This window comes from Hydra viridissima, unplaced genomic scaffold (assembly GCF_058129835.1).
Source record: "Hydra viridissima isolate aposymbiotic clone 2 unplaced genomic scaffold, HvirCarnegie_v1 scaffold_4, whole genome shotgun sequence".
Lineage (NCBI taxonomy): Eukaryota > Metazoa > Cnidaria > Hydrozoa > Anthoathecata > Hydridae > Hydra > Hydra viridissima.
The window spans coordinates 14,875,385-14,895,202 of NW_028324303.1; the positions used below are offsets into that span (position 1 = coordinate 14,875,385).

Here is a 19,818-nt window from a genome sequence, read left to right on the forward strand (position 1 = left end):
TGTTTGGAGAGAAAAAAATCACTCTTCAAAAACTACTCCATCAAACCATCCACTTTTAATACTGAAGTTTCTGGCTCCTTTAGGACCTCCTAGACACCAAGTTGACCACAGATTAGTAGCCTTGTAAAGAACAAAAGGTAGTAAAATTTCACCTGCTGCATTATCTGATATCATTATGGAAATACTTGTCTTGGAAGTGTTGCTTATATTTTTGGGGTATTTACTACCTCTTTTTACCAAGCATTTTTTTGAGCCAGGGTCATCAGTTAGGTTTGTTTTGTCATAGTTGTATATGTTGCATGGTGAAAAACATTTTATTTGGTTTTGGTAAGATGTTGAATATATTCTTTTAGAATTTCTTCATTAACATTTGCTTGTGGTTTTTTTGTGTTAGCACATATTTATCTGTTAGCTCTGGATGTCTTTGTAAAAATGACTTGATTAAATCAGGCCCAGGAAAGAATTTATATTCTTTTACTTTTCTACCAGAGCTGGTAGAAAAATATAAGAATATAAAGTCTTTCCTGGACCTGATTTAAATGAATATATTTTTACATAATATGACATAAGTCTTCTAATTTAATTGGATGTATTTGTACATAATATGATGTAAATTTTCTTTACAAATAGGAAATCCAAAGTTACATAATTGAATAATACATTTGACAAGGGCAGCCTTCTCTAATTTGGAAAAAAAAATACGGTTTACCGGGTTTTAAGTTATGTTTTCCTTTCAATTTGTTACAAATTGTTTTTCCACTAACACCATATTTTGTTGCAGCTTGCTCTAGTATTAGCTTTTTAGTTTTTACATCTTCAAGACATTTAGATAGGTTGTCCTCTGTATAGTCTGTATTTTCTGGTCTTAACCTCCTTTTTGTAAAGAATTGACATCTGGAAAAAACATTACTAATAATTTAATTTGACTCTGAATTACCAAAGAAATTAATTAAAACTATAAAAAGGTATGGAATAACTCTGCTTATAAATTATTAGCATGAGGCTTTAGAAAGTATTGCTGTTGGATGGCCAGCAACATTTGTAGTAACTTTGAACATTGTGCAAAGTTACCCCAATTTCTACCAAATGAGTACTTTATTTACAAGATTGTTAATCTTTAATCTTTTATACTGACAATGGGTTTAACACTTAGTATACTCCAAACCAATGCCATAATAAACACTTTAAGCAGTTTATTCACTTTTAAGTTCAATTCTGATCTGCTGTACTGATAAAAGTTGCAAGAAATTATTTTTTCTATTTCTATGTTTAAACAAAATGGACTCATGCTGCTAAAAATTGTGTTTGTAAAACTGTTTTACATGAGGTTCATATTGACACTAGAACAAAGCATTGGATTCTTAAGTGATTAGCATTTTTAGTTTAAATTTTTGACTGTTAGAGAGTAAAACATCCAAACGATATGACTTTTCACATTGCATCAATAGCCATGTCTTAAAAGAACTTTTTTTGAAGTTTTAAAACATTTGTCTATATTTCATATTGATTTTATTGATAATTAAAACTATTTCTTAATTTTTGATGCTACATAAAAAACACAAAATATTTGAGATCTTTTTAATGGGGCATTAATGTCAAGTGTCCAATATATTCAAATCAGAATATTGCCCTAATCACACTTTGTTAAACACTAACAATTTGTAAAAATGATATTAGGTTTTTAAAGTAAGTCTAAATTAATCAGGCTTGGTCAGGAAAGGTGTGCGATCACACTCTAATCTTGACCACGCATAAAATATTTATTTGTGACAACTTGGCCATGGCTCTGAAGAAGTTTTGAGAACATTTCAAAAAGTAAATGAAGCCATGGGCAAGTTGTCGTAACTAAATATTGCTTGAGTGGTCAAGATCAGAGTGCAATCGCACGCCTTTCCCGACCAAGCCTGATTATTCATGAATAATTTATTGTTTTGTTCTAATTACTTACTTTCTTCTATGAGTTTCAGGCAGTAGATTAATTCATTCTAAGTCCAAAATGTTGACCAAATTTTTTAAGTTATAAGTGTAATAAAAGTGTCATATTATTTTAACTAAATTTTATTGATAAAATATTACATTTTTATTGCACAAAATTATCAATATTTCATAGTGAAAAGAGACTTTGAATGATGAAATTATGTTTTATTAATGTAGATCTTCCTGAAAATGCATTATTGAATCAATCACTTGTCCATAACAGTACTGAAGAAGCTAAACAAAGCATGTCTGAGAGTATAGAAGTACAAGAGGAAGAGGAAAATCTCATTAGGCAAAATATAATTTCACCTTCTGCACCTTTAATGTCTGTATCTTCTGAAGCAACTCCAGAATTCAATGAAAATTTTTTAACTGAGTTAGTTCCTATGCCATTGATAAGTTCTGATTTAAATACGACTGCTTCAGATTCATTGTCTTCAAATGTTAACGAAAAGAGTAATACTGATGTGCTTAAAACAGAAAACATTAAAGAAAAAACCATTAGTGAGGTTTTACCTACAGATATTTTAGAAAAATATGTTTCCTCAAAAGATGAAAACTCTCTTAAAAAAAGTGTTGAGAAGTCACTAGATAAAAGAAGTAACATTGCTGTAAAAAGACCTGAAGTAACAGCTGTCCAAACAGTGAGAGAAGTATTTTCTTTGCATGATGTGAAAAAAATTAACATGGAACCATTTACAGAAGAGCAATTAAGCAGTTTTTACTACAATCCTGAGATTACACAAATTGGTTTATTTGTTGGTGAATTTTTAAAGGTATTTTTTAAAAGGATATTTTTTAATTATGAAAAATTAAAATGCCAAAAATATATAAACATGTATTTAAATTAATAGTTAAATTTTCCTATTTTTTAGAACTCAAACAAAGAGCACCACAAGTTTTATGAACTAGTAGACTTTTACTTCAAATCAAGAAACAAAGTTGCAGACTTACAAAACAAGATCAAGGTGATTAACATTTTTAATCTGGAATTCAATTTGTTTAAAATATTCTAGTAATAAAAGTGTTATCAAGTGTTGCCATATCAACCAATTAATATTCTTCAAATAAAAAAAGGTTTTAATTGTGTTATATTTCTTGACAGATCCAAAGAAAAGTTCGATTTCAGTAAAGCTTTTCTTTTTGATTCAGTAATACCAATACAATACAAATAATATCACAAACTTAATATTTATAGTAAAATAGAAAGTTCCTAGAAAGATATAGAATATTCTGGAATGTTATTATATATCTAGAGGGTTCTATGGAAGATTCTCAAATGTTCTGTTGTATCTAGAAAGTTCTAGAATGGACCATAACAAATTGTAAAAGATATGATTATTGTTACATATGATGGTGTTTTAATTGTAAGATATCACATGACCAAAAACTCGTTCCATACCAAATTAAGTGTCTTAATACCCACTGTCTCAGATTTGACTTATATTTAGAGTGAAGTTATATTTGTGAAAAAAAGTAAGTAAATCAAATTTTTGTGGCCAGTGCCTTACAGGTCCTGAGATATACACTCTTTTCCAGACTCTTTATATCATTTTTTCAATGTCACAAAATTCTGTTTTGCTGTTGTCAGCTCATTTACAATAATTTTAGTTAAGTACTTCGCTATAAACCTGAAGTTTAGTACCATAATAGTTTTAAGTACAAGAAATCAGAATATGATATTTTTATCATCACTAAAGAGATTTTTGACAACAGTCATAAAAATAAACATTTAAAAAGACATTTTTAGCGCCTCCAATGTAGGTACTGACATCCGAAAAAACATTAACTGAATTATTTTGAAATTTCTTAAATAAAACAAGGAATATGGGATAGTAATAAGAAGATGATGATAATAGGCAGATGAGAATAGGCAGATGAGAAAAGCCTATAGCTAACATTATAAAATAGTGAGTGTATATTTAATTACATGCTTACTGTTTATTATTTTCCAGTAAGTTCTTTTTTAAGTAGTTTAATAAAAGTAATTCTAGCAAAGTCAAAGCCTTTGAAAGAACTCAATGTAAATATTTTGATAATTCAAAAGCTGTGTAAAACCTGTAGAATGCTGGTCATTATATGTTTATTGATTGAAAGATACATACATTTTGTGAACTCTGAAGGAATACATTTAAAATCAAGCTCAAAAAATGGAAGATCTGTTCAACAAAAGATTATTGATATGGTTTTTTTTTTGTGATAATAACTATAGTTACGTGATGCCAGAGAAAAAAAAGATTTCCATACAGGTTATATATATATATATATATATATATATATATATATATATATATATATATATATATATATATATATATATATATATATGTATGTATGTATGTATGTATGTATGTATGTATGTATGTATGTATGTATGTATGTATGTATGTATGTATGTATGTATGTATGTTTGTATGAATGCATGTATGTTTGTATGAATGCATGCATGTATGTATGTATGTATGTATGTATGAAGTTTTATTGAAGAAAATTAAAGACTAGCAATATCTCAGTGAAGGTACCTCACTGGAAATTGGAAATTGCTAGTTCATCAACTGGTGTGTAACCAAAAAGAGTTGAGAATTTTGTCAGAAGTCAGTTTTAAAAAAAACCAACTTTATATATATTGCAATGATTAACCTAAATGCAATCAATAAAATATTTTTAAGCAGCTTAATACTTTTTATATATTTAAATGAAATATGAAGTTATATATGAACTTTTTCAAGTTTTACATTTTTATAGCTTGCTCAAGAAAAAGTTGATGAAGGCCAAAAGAAACTTTGGGAAATCAAAGATTTTATTTACACTGTTGAGGTTTGTAATAGCTTGGTAATGTTAGTCTGTGAAAGATAACTTTTTAAAATCTTGTAAATATATCATATAGAAATAGGTCAAATAAGTGCTCAGAGAATATCTAATATTCTTCCCATTTAACTATAAACATATTGAATTATAGTTTTTTCTATTGCTACTTTGGATTACTCATAAAAATTTCATTTGTTTTACCATTTAAAAACCAACTAGCTAATAGCTGAGTTAGTATTTCCAGATAATATTATTACTTTAAAGAAGTTTGGTTGAAACCAGAAAGTTGTTTGTTTATTGGTGTGTTCTATATATAATTACTTTAGATGTTTGTATTTAAGTGTATTCTAAAGTTATTTGCAGTAATATTAAAAATTAAATTTTTTTAGGGAAAGTGTGGTTGTGGCGTTTCAGTATTGCAACAGCATCGTTATCAAAAGGCATTTTTCCAACCAAAGCAATTAACACAACTATCTTCAGATATGCTAGATTTAAGGGAAATAGTGCATGAGGTTTATTATTCAGTTTTTATTTTGTTTGATAAACACAAAAGTGAAGTCCTCAGAAAAATTTGTTCAAATTGAAATCAGTTCTAATCTGCCTTCATATTTTATTTAAGTTTTATCAATTACAAGAATACAATAGTCAAGTTGGAAAGCTGCATGTTGAAAACTACATATACAAATTATTCAAAAATGAACCAGCTCTATGTAATGTTTCTAATGATAGGCCTGTTTCAGGTAGGATTTTTTTTACCTATATAAAGAATAGTAAAGGTATAAATAGGGCATACTTATTGTTTGCACAAAGTTATGCATAGAATGTGTAAAACTGCTTTTTATTGCAACTGGTATGTTAGAAATAGTTGGTTGTTCTTTAAAGTTGAACAATAAATGACATTTTTTACCCACCCATTCAGATTTTAAACTCTTGGAATGAGTTCTGCTGCATCTTGTGATAACAGAGCATACACTATTATTCTGTTTTTTAAATGGTTCTTCTAAGTTGAAAATTTTCATGTCAGTGAACAAAATTTGTCAATGGACATTTCCACATACTGGCAACATAACACTTTTGATTTTTGTGTTGTTGTTTTAATGCTACCAGTGTATCTTTTGTATGCTCAGAGCCCCAAATTATGTTTTAGAATTCGAGAGATGAATTACTTTGAAATATTTATCTCCTGTGACAAGCTTCTCTACCTCTGCTGCAGATTTTGCTTAATTTGGACCTTCACTGAACTCAATTTAGACCACTATTTGGCAGAAGTGTTGTAAGTACACCACAAGTCTGACAGATTGTGGTGTTCTTACAGCACACTTTTACCAAAACATTTGAAGCTACTAGCTATTTCTCATTTAACATGGATACATAGATAGCACTGAACTATGTTTCATCTAGTAGTAATTTATTTTAACTGTAATGGAACTTGGAATAAAATATCCCATGGTATTATTTCAAATGACTTAAGTCAAAATGTTTTATTTGTCAATAAAGTCATGTTAGAAGTAATAATAATGTTTGAGGTTTATTTAAGAGAAAGTTACCACTAATCTGTTCTACTTCAGAACAATTCATTGAATGCAGAAGGGTATCAAGTAATGATAGTTTTAAATTTTTTATTATATCCAATTACTTTCAGTGGATTGGAATTTGTCTGTGATACTGATATTAAAGGTTCCAATAAGTCATTACTAATGAGTAGTACCAGAATGAAACTCTGAAGAAAGTTTTTTTTTGAATAAGGATTTATTAGTGGTGTAAATTTTAAGGAGCACTGAGAGGATAGGTTAAATGGTTGTCCCACTATTATGGGGAATTACCTAACAGTATTGGAATATTTTTAAAAGGAAAGTTATAAATAAAATAACTTGAAAAATTAAAAGTGATTAAATTTTCTAAAACTCATTTCAGTGTACCTGCCTTGTGATTTGACTGAGCGTACCATGACTACCCTTTGTAATTTGCAAGATTGCATCAGTGTTCTTTTTTCATTCTTGAGAATTGGTTGTATTGAGGAGGAGTTTAATAAAGACATTAATAGATGGTTAGATCTTCTGGTAAGTTTAAATTATTTAAAGTATTCTCAAAAACATCACAATAAAATATAACAATACACAAATCAGCAAGTTATGCTTACAAACCATAATTCTTTGTGTTTTACAGCTCTCTAATATAGGGTTCTTATTTCAAAATAACTTGATTGTTCAGTTGATAAGAAATAAAAAATTCTTTTGAAACCATGAATCCAAGAATATTAAAAAAAACAACATGCATAATTTGAATTTGTTGCAACATTCATCAGAGCTTATTATTGCAAATGTGACTAACAGCATTAACCTAATTCTTTATTTTTATAACTTTTTTTTTTCGCTCTTAGGATTAATGGTATACATCCAAATGTTTTAACAAAATTTAAAAGTTGTTAAACTTTGTTATTAGGTATCATCATTGCAGCGTGTAGGAACTCTTCCGGATCATTTCTTTTTATTGAATCATCTACTTCGATGTCCATTTGGTATTCCTAGTATAAAAGCACAATATATTCAGTTTCCCACATTTAATGCTCACCAGTTATTGTCAGTATGGAAACGACCTCAGGTTCATCACTTTATTGTCATGCTGACAACTTTGACTCTACCAGTCAGGTACAAGCCATTACTAATAAGTTTATTAGTTATTTTAGTTATTAGTTATTCTTAACTTTAAGCTGCTAAGTTATTGTTTTTGTTTAAAAAAAAAAGTTTTTGTAAATGTAGAAATTTTTATAATTTTATTTGTATAAATAGAGCTAGAGCAGAGTATTTATCAAAGTTCAAGGTAAACTATTCAAAAACACTAAAACGACACATCAGTTGGACTCTGGTTGATGAGGATAGTTATGAGGTATGTTGGTGATAAATATTAACACTTAATGTTATTATACACTTATCATTAATACTAATCACATTTCGTATACAAAATAATAAAAGTATTTGTATTGAACAGCAAATTTTGCACAGTTTTTGTTGTAAAAAAACTGAAGTTCTTCAATTTCCTTCATTAAAGAAAAAAAAAAAAGGCTTATTGTTTTTGTTGCTGATATTTCTGCTAATCTATATTTTATTTTCTGTAGGATGAAAATCGTGATGATATATGGAGCTTAATGACTGAACAAGATCTTATCAGTTTGTTTGCTCAATTTCCTTTCAGCGATTTATTCTTCTCACTATTGAACATTGATGCAACTCAAGGTTAAAGTTCATAAAATTATTATTTTACAATCATAGCAGGTTGTTGTTCTTAAAATTATTTTTAACAAAATTATGTGCAAGAATGTTTTTTAATTACTCTAAATATATAAAAATGTTTTGAGTCATAATTTCTTCGAAGAAATATAGAATAAAAATTTATAATGAAGAATTTATCATCCAATTACATGTTCAGTTTTTTTTAAATTACTTTTTTATATCTTTTTTTTTTAAAAAAAAAAAGATGGTTTACCAGGACATTTTCGAAAAATTCTCATAGTTTTCCTAATTTCATTCATGTTTGATTTAACTGATTTGGAAGCAACTTTTAATCATTGTCAGATAATTTCTTACATTTAACCACCATACTCTAAGTGAATCATTCCAAAGAAGCCTGGTGCAGATGAGAACCCTCACACAAATTGATTAACTGATTTGGTTGTATTAGTTGTCTTCTGATATTTAGAAGAAAGAAAATTTTCTTTTTTACTTCCCTTATCAAGTAAAGCTTACTGTGCTAAGACAAATGCAGATGATATAGTGGAGAATTTATTGAGTAAAAAATAATTTTGACATTTTACTATTCTCTTTGAATTAAACTCGATGCAAATGTAGACATCAAAATATGAATCAGCTCAGTGATTCATTCATCTTCTCATTTTTCAGACATTATCTGTGCACTTATATAAAAAAAAATGTTTTTTTTGTAAACTTAGTTGTTTGTGTTGATGTTTAAATTAATCAATATATCCTTTGATGATTAAGATAGTTTACAATTTTATTCAGTGTAAATTTTGAAAAAAAAAAGTTTTACTAAAACTTTGTTTAGATAAAATGAACCATCTACCAAATTCAACTTCAAGTCTAGATATGATGAGTTTGTTGGCATTCTCTACTCTTCTGATTAAATTGCTAGGACAAATCTTTGTTACCTACAACTTGTTACGGTATAGGCAGTTTATCAAACATGTTTCAAGGACAATAAGGTAAAAGTTCTTTATTTTTATTTACCAAATTAGAATTTTTTTTGGTAAAAGTATTCATGAGAGTTTTAGTATTTCTGAATTAGTAGCAAGAAGGTGCAATAGTAGACCCATATAACTAGTCACTGATAAAATATTAGTGTTTTAAATGTTTAATGAGTTTTATTATTTTTGAATGTGATTGTGTTTTTCTGTTTTAAAATTAAGGCTTGTAGCACAGATTGTTTCTGATAAATGGGTAGCATATCATAAGAATCAAGCTGAAGTAATTGGAGACACCTCTCAAGACTATCAAACAATGTCTGAAGCATCTGGATTTAACTTAGCAAGATTACAGTTGGAATTTGATCAGTTCTTACTTCGTGCTTTTAACATAATAATTTCTTCTAAATGGTTTGTCATTTGGTTTTTTATTGATTGCATAAGTTATGGGGTTTTATCTAGCAACTTAATTTTTATGTAAAAAAGTTTTTTAAATTTGTTTACATTAGTTTTGGATCAATGCAATTCCTTTCAACAATGCCTTTTGATGCTATTTCCTCATCTGCACTGTGGATGTTATTGAATATGTTGATTAATCAGCAAACAACATCTGAGATCATTAAATCAAAGAATATTTTGAATCTTCCTAGTGTTATTTCTTTGGAAATCTCTCCCAACGACTCTATTTTTCTACTAACAGCTATTTCAAATATTGCTCTTTCTCGTACAAAAGAAGATCAAACACTCATTGAAGCTTGCATGAAACTTATTGTAGAAGTAGCTACTATATTTGTTATATTTCTTCTTGAAAGTTAAGTAGTATTTTAGTAAAGTCTCAAAAATGTTTTTTTGTTTTTGTTTTTCTAGCTCTCTTTCTTGAATCCTACTGTTGAAAAACTTTATGCAAAGAATGGACAGGATTTGTTAGCATTGATCTCAAATAAGCATTCATTTCTTACTTCTTCTTTAATTGTTATGGTTAGCAAGATGTTAAAACAACTAGATGAGGTAAATGTTGTTTACATATTGTTTTGGCTATTTGAATAATGGTGCATAGAGTGTAAAGTGATTTCTGCAAGTAAACACTATGAGTGTCACTTCTTTAGGTTTTTTACTGAAAATCTTGTTAAAACCTTAGTTTTTTTTTCTTTAACTAGACAATAATAAAAAAGAAATTGTAAAACTTCTACTTTATTACTAAAAAAATTTAGTTTGAAATTTTATATATGAAATTTAGTACATTTCATAGTTGTTGCTGCTTAGCACTTTGCATCCTTATTTATGAAAAGTCTTTGAAATTACAGTGATTAGTCTCAGACTACTCAAACCAAATTCATAGGGCTTTGCTGGAGTATGTCTGGCATTATCTCTAATAGTTGAGGTTAGAAACAACTGAAAATTTGACCTTTCATTTGTAATTTGTACAACAATTTTTAATACTTATCTTGCTCTGATCATTGCTGGTACATTGCAATGCTCCTGGGTCCTTTTTTCTCTTAGAAGTCATTTCTCCAAGGTTTTAGTGTAATATTTTAAAATAAACTTGTGATTTTAAAAAGTACATGGCTTAACCAATCTTAGCACCTGTTTTTAAATTACATAAAAAAAAAAATGGTTTGGATTTTAAAATGGCTAAATAATCTAAACTGAAAACCTGCAAAACTCCTAATTTTTCTCAGATAAAATCTATAATATTTTAGTGAATTATTTTTTTATCCCAGCAGTTTCTAAATTTATATCTGTATTGTAACTGACAGAACATTATTAGTAAATGATCATTATCTTTTGTGCTGAATGAAGTTAATCTTTTCATTTATTTTTTAAAACCTTGTACAGCATTTGGTCAACATCTTTAACTCGCTTCATTTGAATTTGTGGTTTCCTCAAATTGCTGATTTTGATATTATTCGAACATGGTTGATGGATTCGCCATTAACTTCCACAGAAAGTAAACTTGCAAGAATTTTGTTATCTGGAATGAATTATGGGATTGGACAGGTTTTATAATTAATTTTTTTATAGTATTTAATATAAGAATGTTATATAAAGCTTTTTATGTCTGGTCAATCTCTGTTTGCAGTCCATTTTTATTCTATTTTTCTATTTTAACTGGTATGTTTTTATTCATGAATGAAAGGTAGACAGCACATTATTCTTACCACGTTCATATCACTACCTAGTGGCTATCCTTCTTGTTGAATCGTATGGTATTTTGTTTCCCAACAATCCAGGTGGAATACAGCAGTTAAATTATTCTTCGATGGGAATTATAGAGCAGGTAGTTTTAAAGTTGATTTAAAAAATTTTGAGTTCACTCAATAGTTTAATAATCAAGTTTTAATAGTTTGATGACTAGTTTAATTTTATAATAGATATTTACAAAAAAATAATTGACAATAATGAAAATTATTTTAAGGCCAGTCAAATAGCAATATCATCTTACAACAAAGTTGTTTACTATCAAGTGCATTCTGAATTTGTTAAATGGGCATGGAAAGTATTGCTAATGTTAAAGCTTCATGAAACTGATATTTTAAAGGATGTTTCACAAGAATGCAGTAGCGTGGCTATAGGTAGATAACCTTCCTATATTTACATAAAATTAAAAAACATTGAAAATATTATGAAAAAGCTATAATCTAGTTTAATTAAAACAATTTGCAGTTACAATTCTGTAAAGTAAAGAAAAGATTATATCCAGGTCACAATCTGTCAAGGAATTCAATAGTTAAAATTGATATGCAGGCTTTTGTAATGTTCTGTCAGTTAAAAGAGTCTCACTCACTGTTAGTGAAAAATAAGAAAAATAATTTAAAGCCCGTATTTTTTTATGCAATGCATTTAAATGGATTTGTAGTTCTGAATCTAAGATAAAAATTTTTAAATTTTAGGTTCTTCATCATGGGCTAATAGCCTCATTCAGCAGCTTGAAAACAAACATCCTTATGATTTTGACATACAAATGACTCCTGTGCTTACAAATGTGTTGCGTGCTTCTACAAGTCAAGGCTTACTAGCAGCTTACGTTATTTTTGCTATGACCAAATACGGGCATCTGTATGTTGTAATTTTTTTAGTTACTTTTTAGCCATTTGTAAAACTCATTTTCTATTACTTTAACTTATGGTTAAAAACATTTAGGTTAGATGTTTTTGTGTCAAAAGGGCTGTCATATGTGTCGCAGTTGAGTAATGCAAATGAGTATGATGTTGTTTTAAGAATCATAAGTAACTTATCAGTACTTTTTGTTCAGCATCCAGAAAGACTTGCCACAGAAAGGTAGCTAAGAATATTTACATATTCATAAGTTGTTTTTTTGTTGTTGTTGTTGTTGTTGATTGTAAGTTATTTACATTTTTCTGAATGTTGAAACATTACTGCATGGCTTGAAAAATGTAATTAGGAATATTTTTAGATTTAAGCTGAGCAGTTTTTTTATAAATTGTTTCAGAAGGAATAAATTTTAAAAAAATCTTTTCTTAAATTTTTTTAATACATACAAGCTACTTAAAGATACTTTTGTGTTCAATCCATACTGATGTTGGTTGTGCTGGGTATACAGAAAAACTTTGGCAATATTTTGTGGTGGGTGCTTACAGTCAAACCTTTGCTTCATTGGTAACATCCCACATCCTTAAGTCAAAAGATAATTCTGATGCACATTTAGCAATCAAGTTTTGGGTGCATATGCTAACAAGGTTTCCTTTCTGGTCAAGGTATAATTTTTTTGTTTTTAAAAAGTTTTTTTTTTGTTTTAATTACTTGGTTATCCTTATTTTTTAAATTGTTTTATGATTTTGTTTAGAGATTGCAGTGTGTTATTTCAAATGGATAACTTGTGCAAAGTTGCTTTCTCAGTCCATAATGGTCTATCGTTAGTTTGTGACTTGCTTTTTGATGAGTACAAGGTATTTTATTGTTCAGATTTCCAAAGAGTTGCTTTAAAAAGTTACTCAATTAAATAAATTGATGCTAAATATCTAGTAGTCAATTTAATATAAACATTTTTTCAGATTTAATATATTATGCTGTTATTAATTGGCCATTATAGTGAAAAGAAATCCAAGTGAAAATGCTGTCTATTGCAAGGTGTTTTTTTTTTTTTTTTTGCTGTTCTAGGTGTAGAATGAATCAAATGCAATCAGTACTTAGCAGAAATAATAATTTTATGATCGCTGTCAATCATTAGCAATCACACATTATTACCTTTTCATCACATTTTATCCTTTAATGGGATTAACATGAAAAAAAAAAAAAAGTAAAACAAGGTTAGTTGTAAATAATTGCTAAGAATCAGCAATTTGATTGATCCTGCTCGTAATTATTATTTTCTGGTAAGTAAAGTTAGTCACAAGCACAAATGAAGTTTCTAATTGGATTAAAAACTTATTTGATGTTTAATCAAAAAACTTATAATGTTTAATCAAAAACAAGAAGTACAAGTGTTTGAAAACTTTTTTTTACTGATCTTTTTAACTTAAAAAAAATGATACTTTCATTTTATGATGATGATTTAATTATTGGGTTGCCACCAAATCAGGGAAATCAGGGAAATTCAGGGAAATTTAGATACAATCAGGGAAAATCAGGGGGAAATAGTTGATTTTGTAAAAAATCAGGGAAAATCAGTGAACTTTTAATTTTTCTTTAATGTTTTGAAATGTTTTCTAATAAAAATTTTCCTTTTCCAGCGTACCAGGGTTAATGTTTAACATTTTTAAAGAAAATTAATCACATTGCATTTACATTTGCTTATATATGTATGTGTGTGTGTGTGTGTGTATATATATATATATATATATATATATATATATATATATATATATATATATATATATATATATATATATATATATATATATATATATATATATATATATATATATATATATATATATATACCCCTTCAGAGTTCAAGTTGATGGGATTCTACTGTAGTTTTTATATTTTTTTCAAAGAACAATTTTATGTGTTGATTGAAGTATTTGATTATTTTAATTTTCAAACAAATTGATTGGTTCATTACTCATTGGGGGATTATAGTATCTATTTTTTTAGAGATAAAATTGGGGGATTTACATTTGCTTATATATGTATGTGTGTGTGTGTGTATATATATATATATATACACACACACACACACATACATATATAAGCAAATGTAAAAAAGTTTTCAAACACTTGTACAGGGAAAATCAGGGGATTATAGTATCTGTTTTTTTAGAGATAAAAATCCTCTGGGGTTAATGAAGAAGTTTGGTTTGGAATTTAAGTTTGGGTGTTTGAATGCTGAAAATATCAGGGGGAGATAAGCAAAATTTTAGTAAAAAATCAGGGAAAATCAGGGAGAAAAAAGTGAAATTTTAGCGAAAAAATCAGGGAAAATCAGGGAATTTTGTTCTTTAATAATGGTGACAACCCTGTAATATAGTAAGTATATGTAAGAATATTATTGTATTAACAATAATTATTATGTAACAAAAATACTTATTATATTATGATGAGTAAAAAGTATTTTATTTTTCTTAATAATACTTAATATGTAACTAATAATACTTTTAATCCAATTACAAACTTCTTTGATGGTTTTTTTGGTTTAAGTGCTGTGCCTGGTTTACACCAAAACAAAATATCTCAAATTTGCTTTTATCTGACCGAAAAAACTTATTCTGAAATAATTGCAGCTTATTTCCATGACTTTTAGCATAATTCAGTTGCTTCACTGTATCAATCTTACTGACATTTTATGTATTAATATTAGGGTAAAAGTTGTAAATATATTTATCTGGAGTCAGTTAAACTCTAATAGATGAAAGCCTTGTGTTCATGACAGTAAATTTTTCAAAATCATTTACATAATTCTTTGTTTTATACACAATAGTTATGGTTCGTATGAATTTATGTTTCAAATGAATCTGTTATCTGAATGGTTACCTCATAAAAGTTAAGAAAATATCAACTAAATAATATTAACAAAAATATTAACAAAATATCAACATTTAGTTCTTTAAGTCTCTAAAGAAAGTGTTTTGCCAACAAAGGGTTTTGATACCCTACTTGTTTGTAAAAGATCTGTTAAAACAAACAGACTTAATTAGTCTTAATCAATCTTCTATCAAAGATATCTCTTAAAAAGTTATAATTACTGTTGTGACTTAAAATTGATGCCTGTGATCTTAAAATGGTTTCCTTATGCAACATAGGTATAGAATAATGATGTTTAAGAGATGTAAATGTTGTTTGACATTTGCTTTTTATTCAAAAGAGATGAAATTTTAATACAACAGAATACATGATGAGTTCTGGAGAAAGTTAAAAACATTTAACCATTTAATTTTTTGTAATTTTTTTGTAACTTTGAAATGGTAATTAAATCTAAGAATAACGGTTAATTTTGAATATAAGTTTTCAATTAATTTTATATAGTAATGACTAACAATTTGTAGTTAGTCTCTCAAGAGGCATTTTTTACTTTACTTTTTATTTGAAGTTATTTGAGGTTTTTAGAAAGCTAAAAACATTGCATGCTCAGCACTTTTATCAAAGTTTAGCTAAAAGAACATGATCCAACCTAAAAAAACAAATACAGATTTTGGTTTGTTAAGAAGTTTAGAATACTTTAGACATCACAAGCTTCTGATTTTGTTGAAGTTAAAGATATTTACCATATTTAAATGAATACTATATATGCTTTATATGCATACTATATATGCTTTATATGCATACTAATATGCATATATATGCTTTCGCAGTTTTGCGGTTACTTTCAAAAAGTTTACTTGTGTTTCTATTCTTGATTGTTTTTTTGTTGTTTTTTTTTATTACAAAAAAATTTGTCATTATGACTAGCTTTTTTATCTTTATGGCATGTTCTATTTTCTTAATGTAGAAGAGACTGGGGCAAGTTGACTATATTAACAATTATTGTTGTTTATTAATTTATATTAAGTATAATAAAATTAATTTATATTTAAGTGTAATAAAATTAGTTTTACATAAACTATTAGAGTAGCCTTTTGTGGTATTAAATATATTACCATTTATTTTTTCAAATAAAAAAATAAGGGATAATGTTATTTTTTAATAACCTTAACAAATTGTCATCCTGCTCCAGTACTGGGGTAAGATGATTTTGGCTTTGAGGCAAGATCACAATACTGAAAAAAGTTGAACATTATCTTTTGAATATGTTACATGGTTTAACAAATGATAAATTCATTTTTACATCTTACAAAGTATGAAGCTAAGCGGAATGCATTGTAACATAATGTTGAAGTATTTATTTGTGCAGCAAACAAAAGTCACAAATAAAAATGCCTTTTTCATAATTGGAACATTCTTCATGCCACCACTCTTGGCATTTACAGCACTGGATCCATCTGTTGTAGGGTCACAATATTCCTCTTTACAAGCAGGACATCTTACAACACCATCTTTTGAAGTTGATGCAACTAGACTGTTTGCCCTGGATTTAGACAGATTTAGGCCTACAGGAACTTAATTTGAGTTTTTTTACTCCCTTTTAGCTTCAGAAGATTCTTTTTTCTCTTTTTTTAATTTTCCTGTTCTTCCTTCTGATTTTCCCTTTGTTTTAACATTTCTTTGATTTTTATTTGTGTGCTTGTAAGAATGCTTAATCTCAGTTTTTTCTTTGTTTTTTTTTTTTTTCTTCCTCACATTTCCTTTAGGCAATGGTTTGGAATCAAAAATACTAACAGGCTTCTTTAGAGCATCATTTGCCATAAGTTCTGGTTTTTCTGGAGGGTTTTCTTCTACCAGGGTCTGAGAATTAGCACTATTATTCTCAGTTTCATTGCCAAAAACATTATGATCAGGAGTTTTTGCAGCAGCAAAGTCATGTTCACTAAACACAAAAGGATTATGAGACCATTATCACTACAGTTCCTGGTGGGGTTCTTTCTACAAGTTCAAGAAGCATTCATTTTCTGGCAAAAATTAGAAAAGGTGGCAGGTAAAAGCTAGTAACGCAACAAATTATTGTTACATTCCTTCCTCTCTCTGCTGAAATAATTTTAGAAACTCTTCTAAAACATTTAGGACTGACAACCATGGGTAACTTACTAGGCACAGTGGAAAGACCTGACTCATCTGCACTGTAGATTGAAGAAGAAGGGTGTTTAAATTTTCCCATTGCTCACTTAAAATGTTGAAAAACTTGTCTACACTTTATTTACAACATCAATTGCCAGAGCAATAGGTTTATTGAAACCCATTGCTCTGGTAATTGATGTTGTTTCTGGTTTGTGTACACTGAATTTATGTTTCTTCATAAAACTAGTCAGACAATCTTCTCTTTTTGTATCTTTGTTGAAAGGATGTAAAATATCACATTCCTCAGCAAAGTCAAAAACCAGTCTTCTACACTGTTTCTTTGTTAAGTCAAGTAACATTTTAATCATTTCTGTGAAGTAGGATTTTAAATCTTCTTGCTCTGCAGCACTGAAGATTTCTCTAAATTTCCCTCCATGAACTGGCATCTCCTGAAGTAAAAATTACCATTCTATTGAAAAAAGGTTTCAGGACTCAGATTTTGCAGAATTGAAGATTTAATAACAGGATTTAAAACAAAGGTTAGGTCAATTAACTACCAGGTTCAAAGTAATATTTTTCTTAAAGCCTATTAAAACTAATATTATTTACCCTCAGATTTTCTTTTTTTTTTCAAGCGCTGACAAAGTGTAGCTTCAGGTACATTAAATGCACTTGCAGCAGCCAAACAATTTGTACGTCCTTCTTTAACATTTATTAGAGCAGAGGCTATAAATTATTTGTTCCATTTGCCTCTTGAGGATTTCTTCTCATAGTGTCTAACGATATCTGAAATATAGTTATATATATCATTAATAAACATTTATAATTAAGTACTAATAAAAAAATAATATACAAATAAAACATTTATTTAGTGTTTTTGTATATTGTTTATAGTTCATTTTATATTTAAAAAACTCAAATTCTATTCTCTTATTTTATTTATTTATTCCCAACTGAACTCTTACAATCATAATTTCTATAATTATCTATAATTGACCTCAATCAAGGCTTCTTCACAGTATTTACTCTCCTTAAATTGTGATATAACAGCTAACTAATACTTAAGCCAACTCAACAGCTCCAGCATCATAATCATAGTTTAATAAATTCCAAAACACAGGGCAAGATGGCTCATCACCTTGCCCCCTTCATCTTGCCCTGGACTGCCTGTTTAAAAATATTTGTTTTAATTGTCATGAAGAAAGGTGATTAATTGACACTTATTCATGGTAATAGTATTTAAATTAACTTAAACTAATAAATGTTAAAGAGAAACAAAATATCTTACCTGTATCTGTAGCAGAGGTTATTTACACATGTATAAAAGTTATGTTGTAGCAGTGAACATTAAAAGCTTTGGTAACTTCAGTGTCTCTACACTATTGTTTAATGAATGGCTGATAGGAGAGCTAATAGTGCCCAGTTGATGTTGCCACCTAGTGAAAAAATGAAAAATTAAGACATTTGTCATCTTGCACCACTCTTAATCTTGCCCCAGTCTTTCCTACTTAAAAATTTAAGGCAGAAACTAAATCCATTTAGAGTCACTCTTAATTGTATAAATCATAAATTAAATTGCTTCATTGATTATGTTCACTATTACTGTTTAAATGTATAGAATTTCATAAAAGCAAATGAGCCACGTGGAATTCTATCTTCGGTTATGTCTTGGGTGTCTAGCAACCAGTTAATATCATTCATGCCTACAGCAGTAAGTTGAAATATTTAAGTAAATTTTATCAATAGAGGTAAATATCATAGATAAAAAAAGTAAAATTACAAAAAATAGTTTTGTAAAACTTTTTTTTAGACAACAAATTTCTGCTATTTTGCTTTTGTTGTTCTAATGGCTGAAAGAAAATATGAAAAGTCAACAGGTCTGTGGGAAATGTTGTCTGTTGAAATGCTGGTAAATTTATCAACGATAGCTGAGCAAGCATATAAAGTAATTGGTCATAGATTTTTAATAATTGCAAAAAAATGTTTTTATTTTTTGTAATGTTTTTTTTTTTTTTTTTTTTTTTCTCTTTTTTTTTACATTTGTTTATAGAAAGTATCCATGAGTTTTAAAACATATTTACCTCCATTTTATGCACTGAGTATTTACAGATGGGGTGAGCAAGCTATGTTAACACCAATTTCACATCCTTTGCTGCCAATTATATGGCAGCAGTTCTTTATCATTTTCTTAAAGAAACCTAAATGCAAGTCTAGGTATTTTTTTAAATATTTTATAATGAACTTCTTGTTTAGATTTTGACCAATCAAATTTAGTTTGAATTCATACAAAAGTTCAAAGCATAATTAAATTTATGTGCATATATATATATGTATGTATGTATGTATGTATGTATGTATGTATGTATGTATGTATGTATGTATGTATGTATGTATGTATGTATGTATGTATGTATGTATGTATGTGTATATATATATGTATGTATTAATTGTATCATTTAAATTTTACCTTCTTTTTTTAATTTTCAGTTTTCCATCACGGTCAGGTATTGGAAATCGTTTTTACCAAAGTACAAATTTTGTTTCTACATTAAAAAGTATGAAATCTTCTTTGTATGGGCTTGCTGACTACCACAAAAAGATAGTTGAAGGAAGCATTCAAGTTGATAGAAACGAAGCTATTAGTGGCGAAACAACTATCGAAGATAACAGTAACTTCCACTCTTCTTTAATCCAGTAAGCTGAAAATCTATTGAGCTATTTAAGACAAATATGGAGCACATATAAGTGTATACTCATTTAATCGTATAATCCTGTATGTGTATTTT

The 19,818-nt window shown here is 28.0% G+C and overlaps 1 protein-coding gene across 2 annotated transcripts in view; it reads left to right on the plus strand.

Annotated features, from left to right (window-relative positions):
• The window catches only part of LOC145183575 (ectopic P granules protein 5 homolog), a 33,020-nt gene that overhangs the window by 7,762 nt on the left and 5,440 nt on the right, over positions 1 to 19,818 (plus strand). For both annotated transcript variants that reach the window (XM_090083754.1, XM_090083755.1), the window contains 24 exons: positions 2,155 to 2,753; positions 2,853 to 2,945; positions 4,723 to 4,794; positions 5,175 to 5,297; positions 5,405 to 5,525; positions 6,700 to 6,845; positions 7,228 to 7,433; positions 7,575 to 7,671; positions 7,901 to 8,018; positions 8,845 to 9,001; positions 9,206 to 9,391; positions 9,490 to 9,757; positions 9,848 to 9,988; positions 10,817 to 10,978; positions 11,118 to 11,258; positions 11,397 to 11,553; positions 11,872 to 12,037; positions 12,122 to 12,259; positions 12,484 to 12,696; positions 12,786 to 12,888; positions 18,651 to 18,743; positions 18,843 to 18,977; positions 19,083 to 19,246; positions 19,520 to 19,726. In XM_090083754.1, the coding sequence (XP_089939880.1) occupies positions 2,155 to 2,753; positions 2,853 to 2,945; positions 4,723 to 4,794; positions 5,175 to 5,297; positions 5,405 to 5,525; positions 6,700 to 6,845; positions 7,228 to 7,433; positions 7,575 to 7,671; positions 7,901 to 8,018; positions 8,845 to 9,001; positions 9,206 to 9,391; positions 9,490 to 9,757; positions 9,848 to 9,988; positions 10,817 to 10,978; positions 11,118 to 11,258; positions 11,397 to 11,553; positions 11,872 to 12,037; positions 12,122 to 12,259; positions 12,484 to 12,696; positions 12,786 to 12,888; positions 18,651 to 18,743; positions 18,843 to 18,977; positions 19,083 to 19,246; positions 19,520 to 19,726 (4,006 nt within the window). The remainder of the gene's footprint in view (positions 1 to 2,154; positions 2,754 to 2,852; positions 2,946 to 4,722; positions 4,795 to 5,174; positions 5,298 to 5,404; positions 5,526 to 6,699; positions 6,846 to 7,227; positions 7,434 to 7,574; positions 7,672 to 7,900; positions 8,019 to 8,844; positions 9,002 to 9,205; positions 9,392 to 9,489; positions 9,758 to 9,847; positions 9,989 to 10,816; positions 10,979 to 11,117; positions 11,259 to 11,396; positions 11,554 to 11,871; positions 12,038 to 12,121; positions 12,260 to 12,483; positions 12,697 to 12,785; positions 12,889 to 18,650; positions 18,744 to 18,842; positions 18,978 to 19,082; positions 19,247 to 19,519; positions 19,727 to 19,818) is intronic.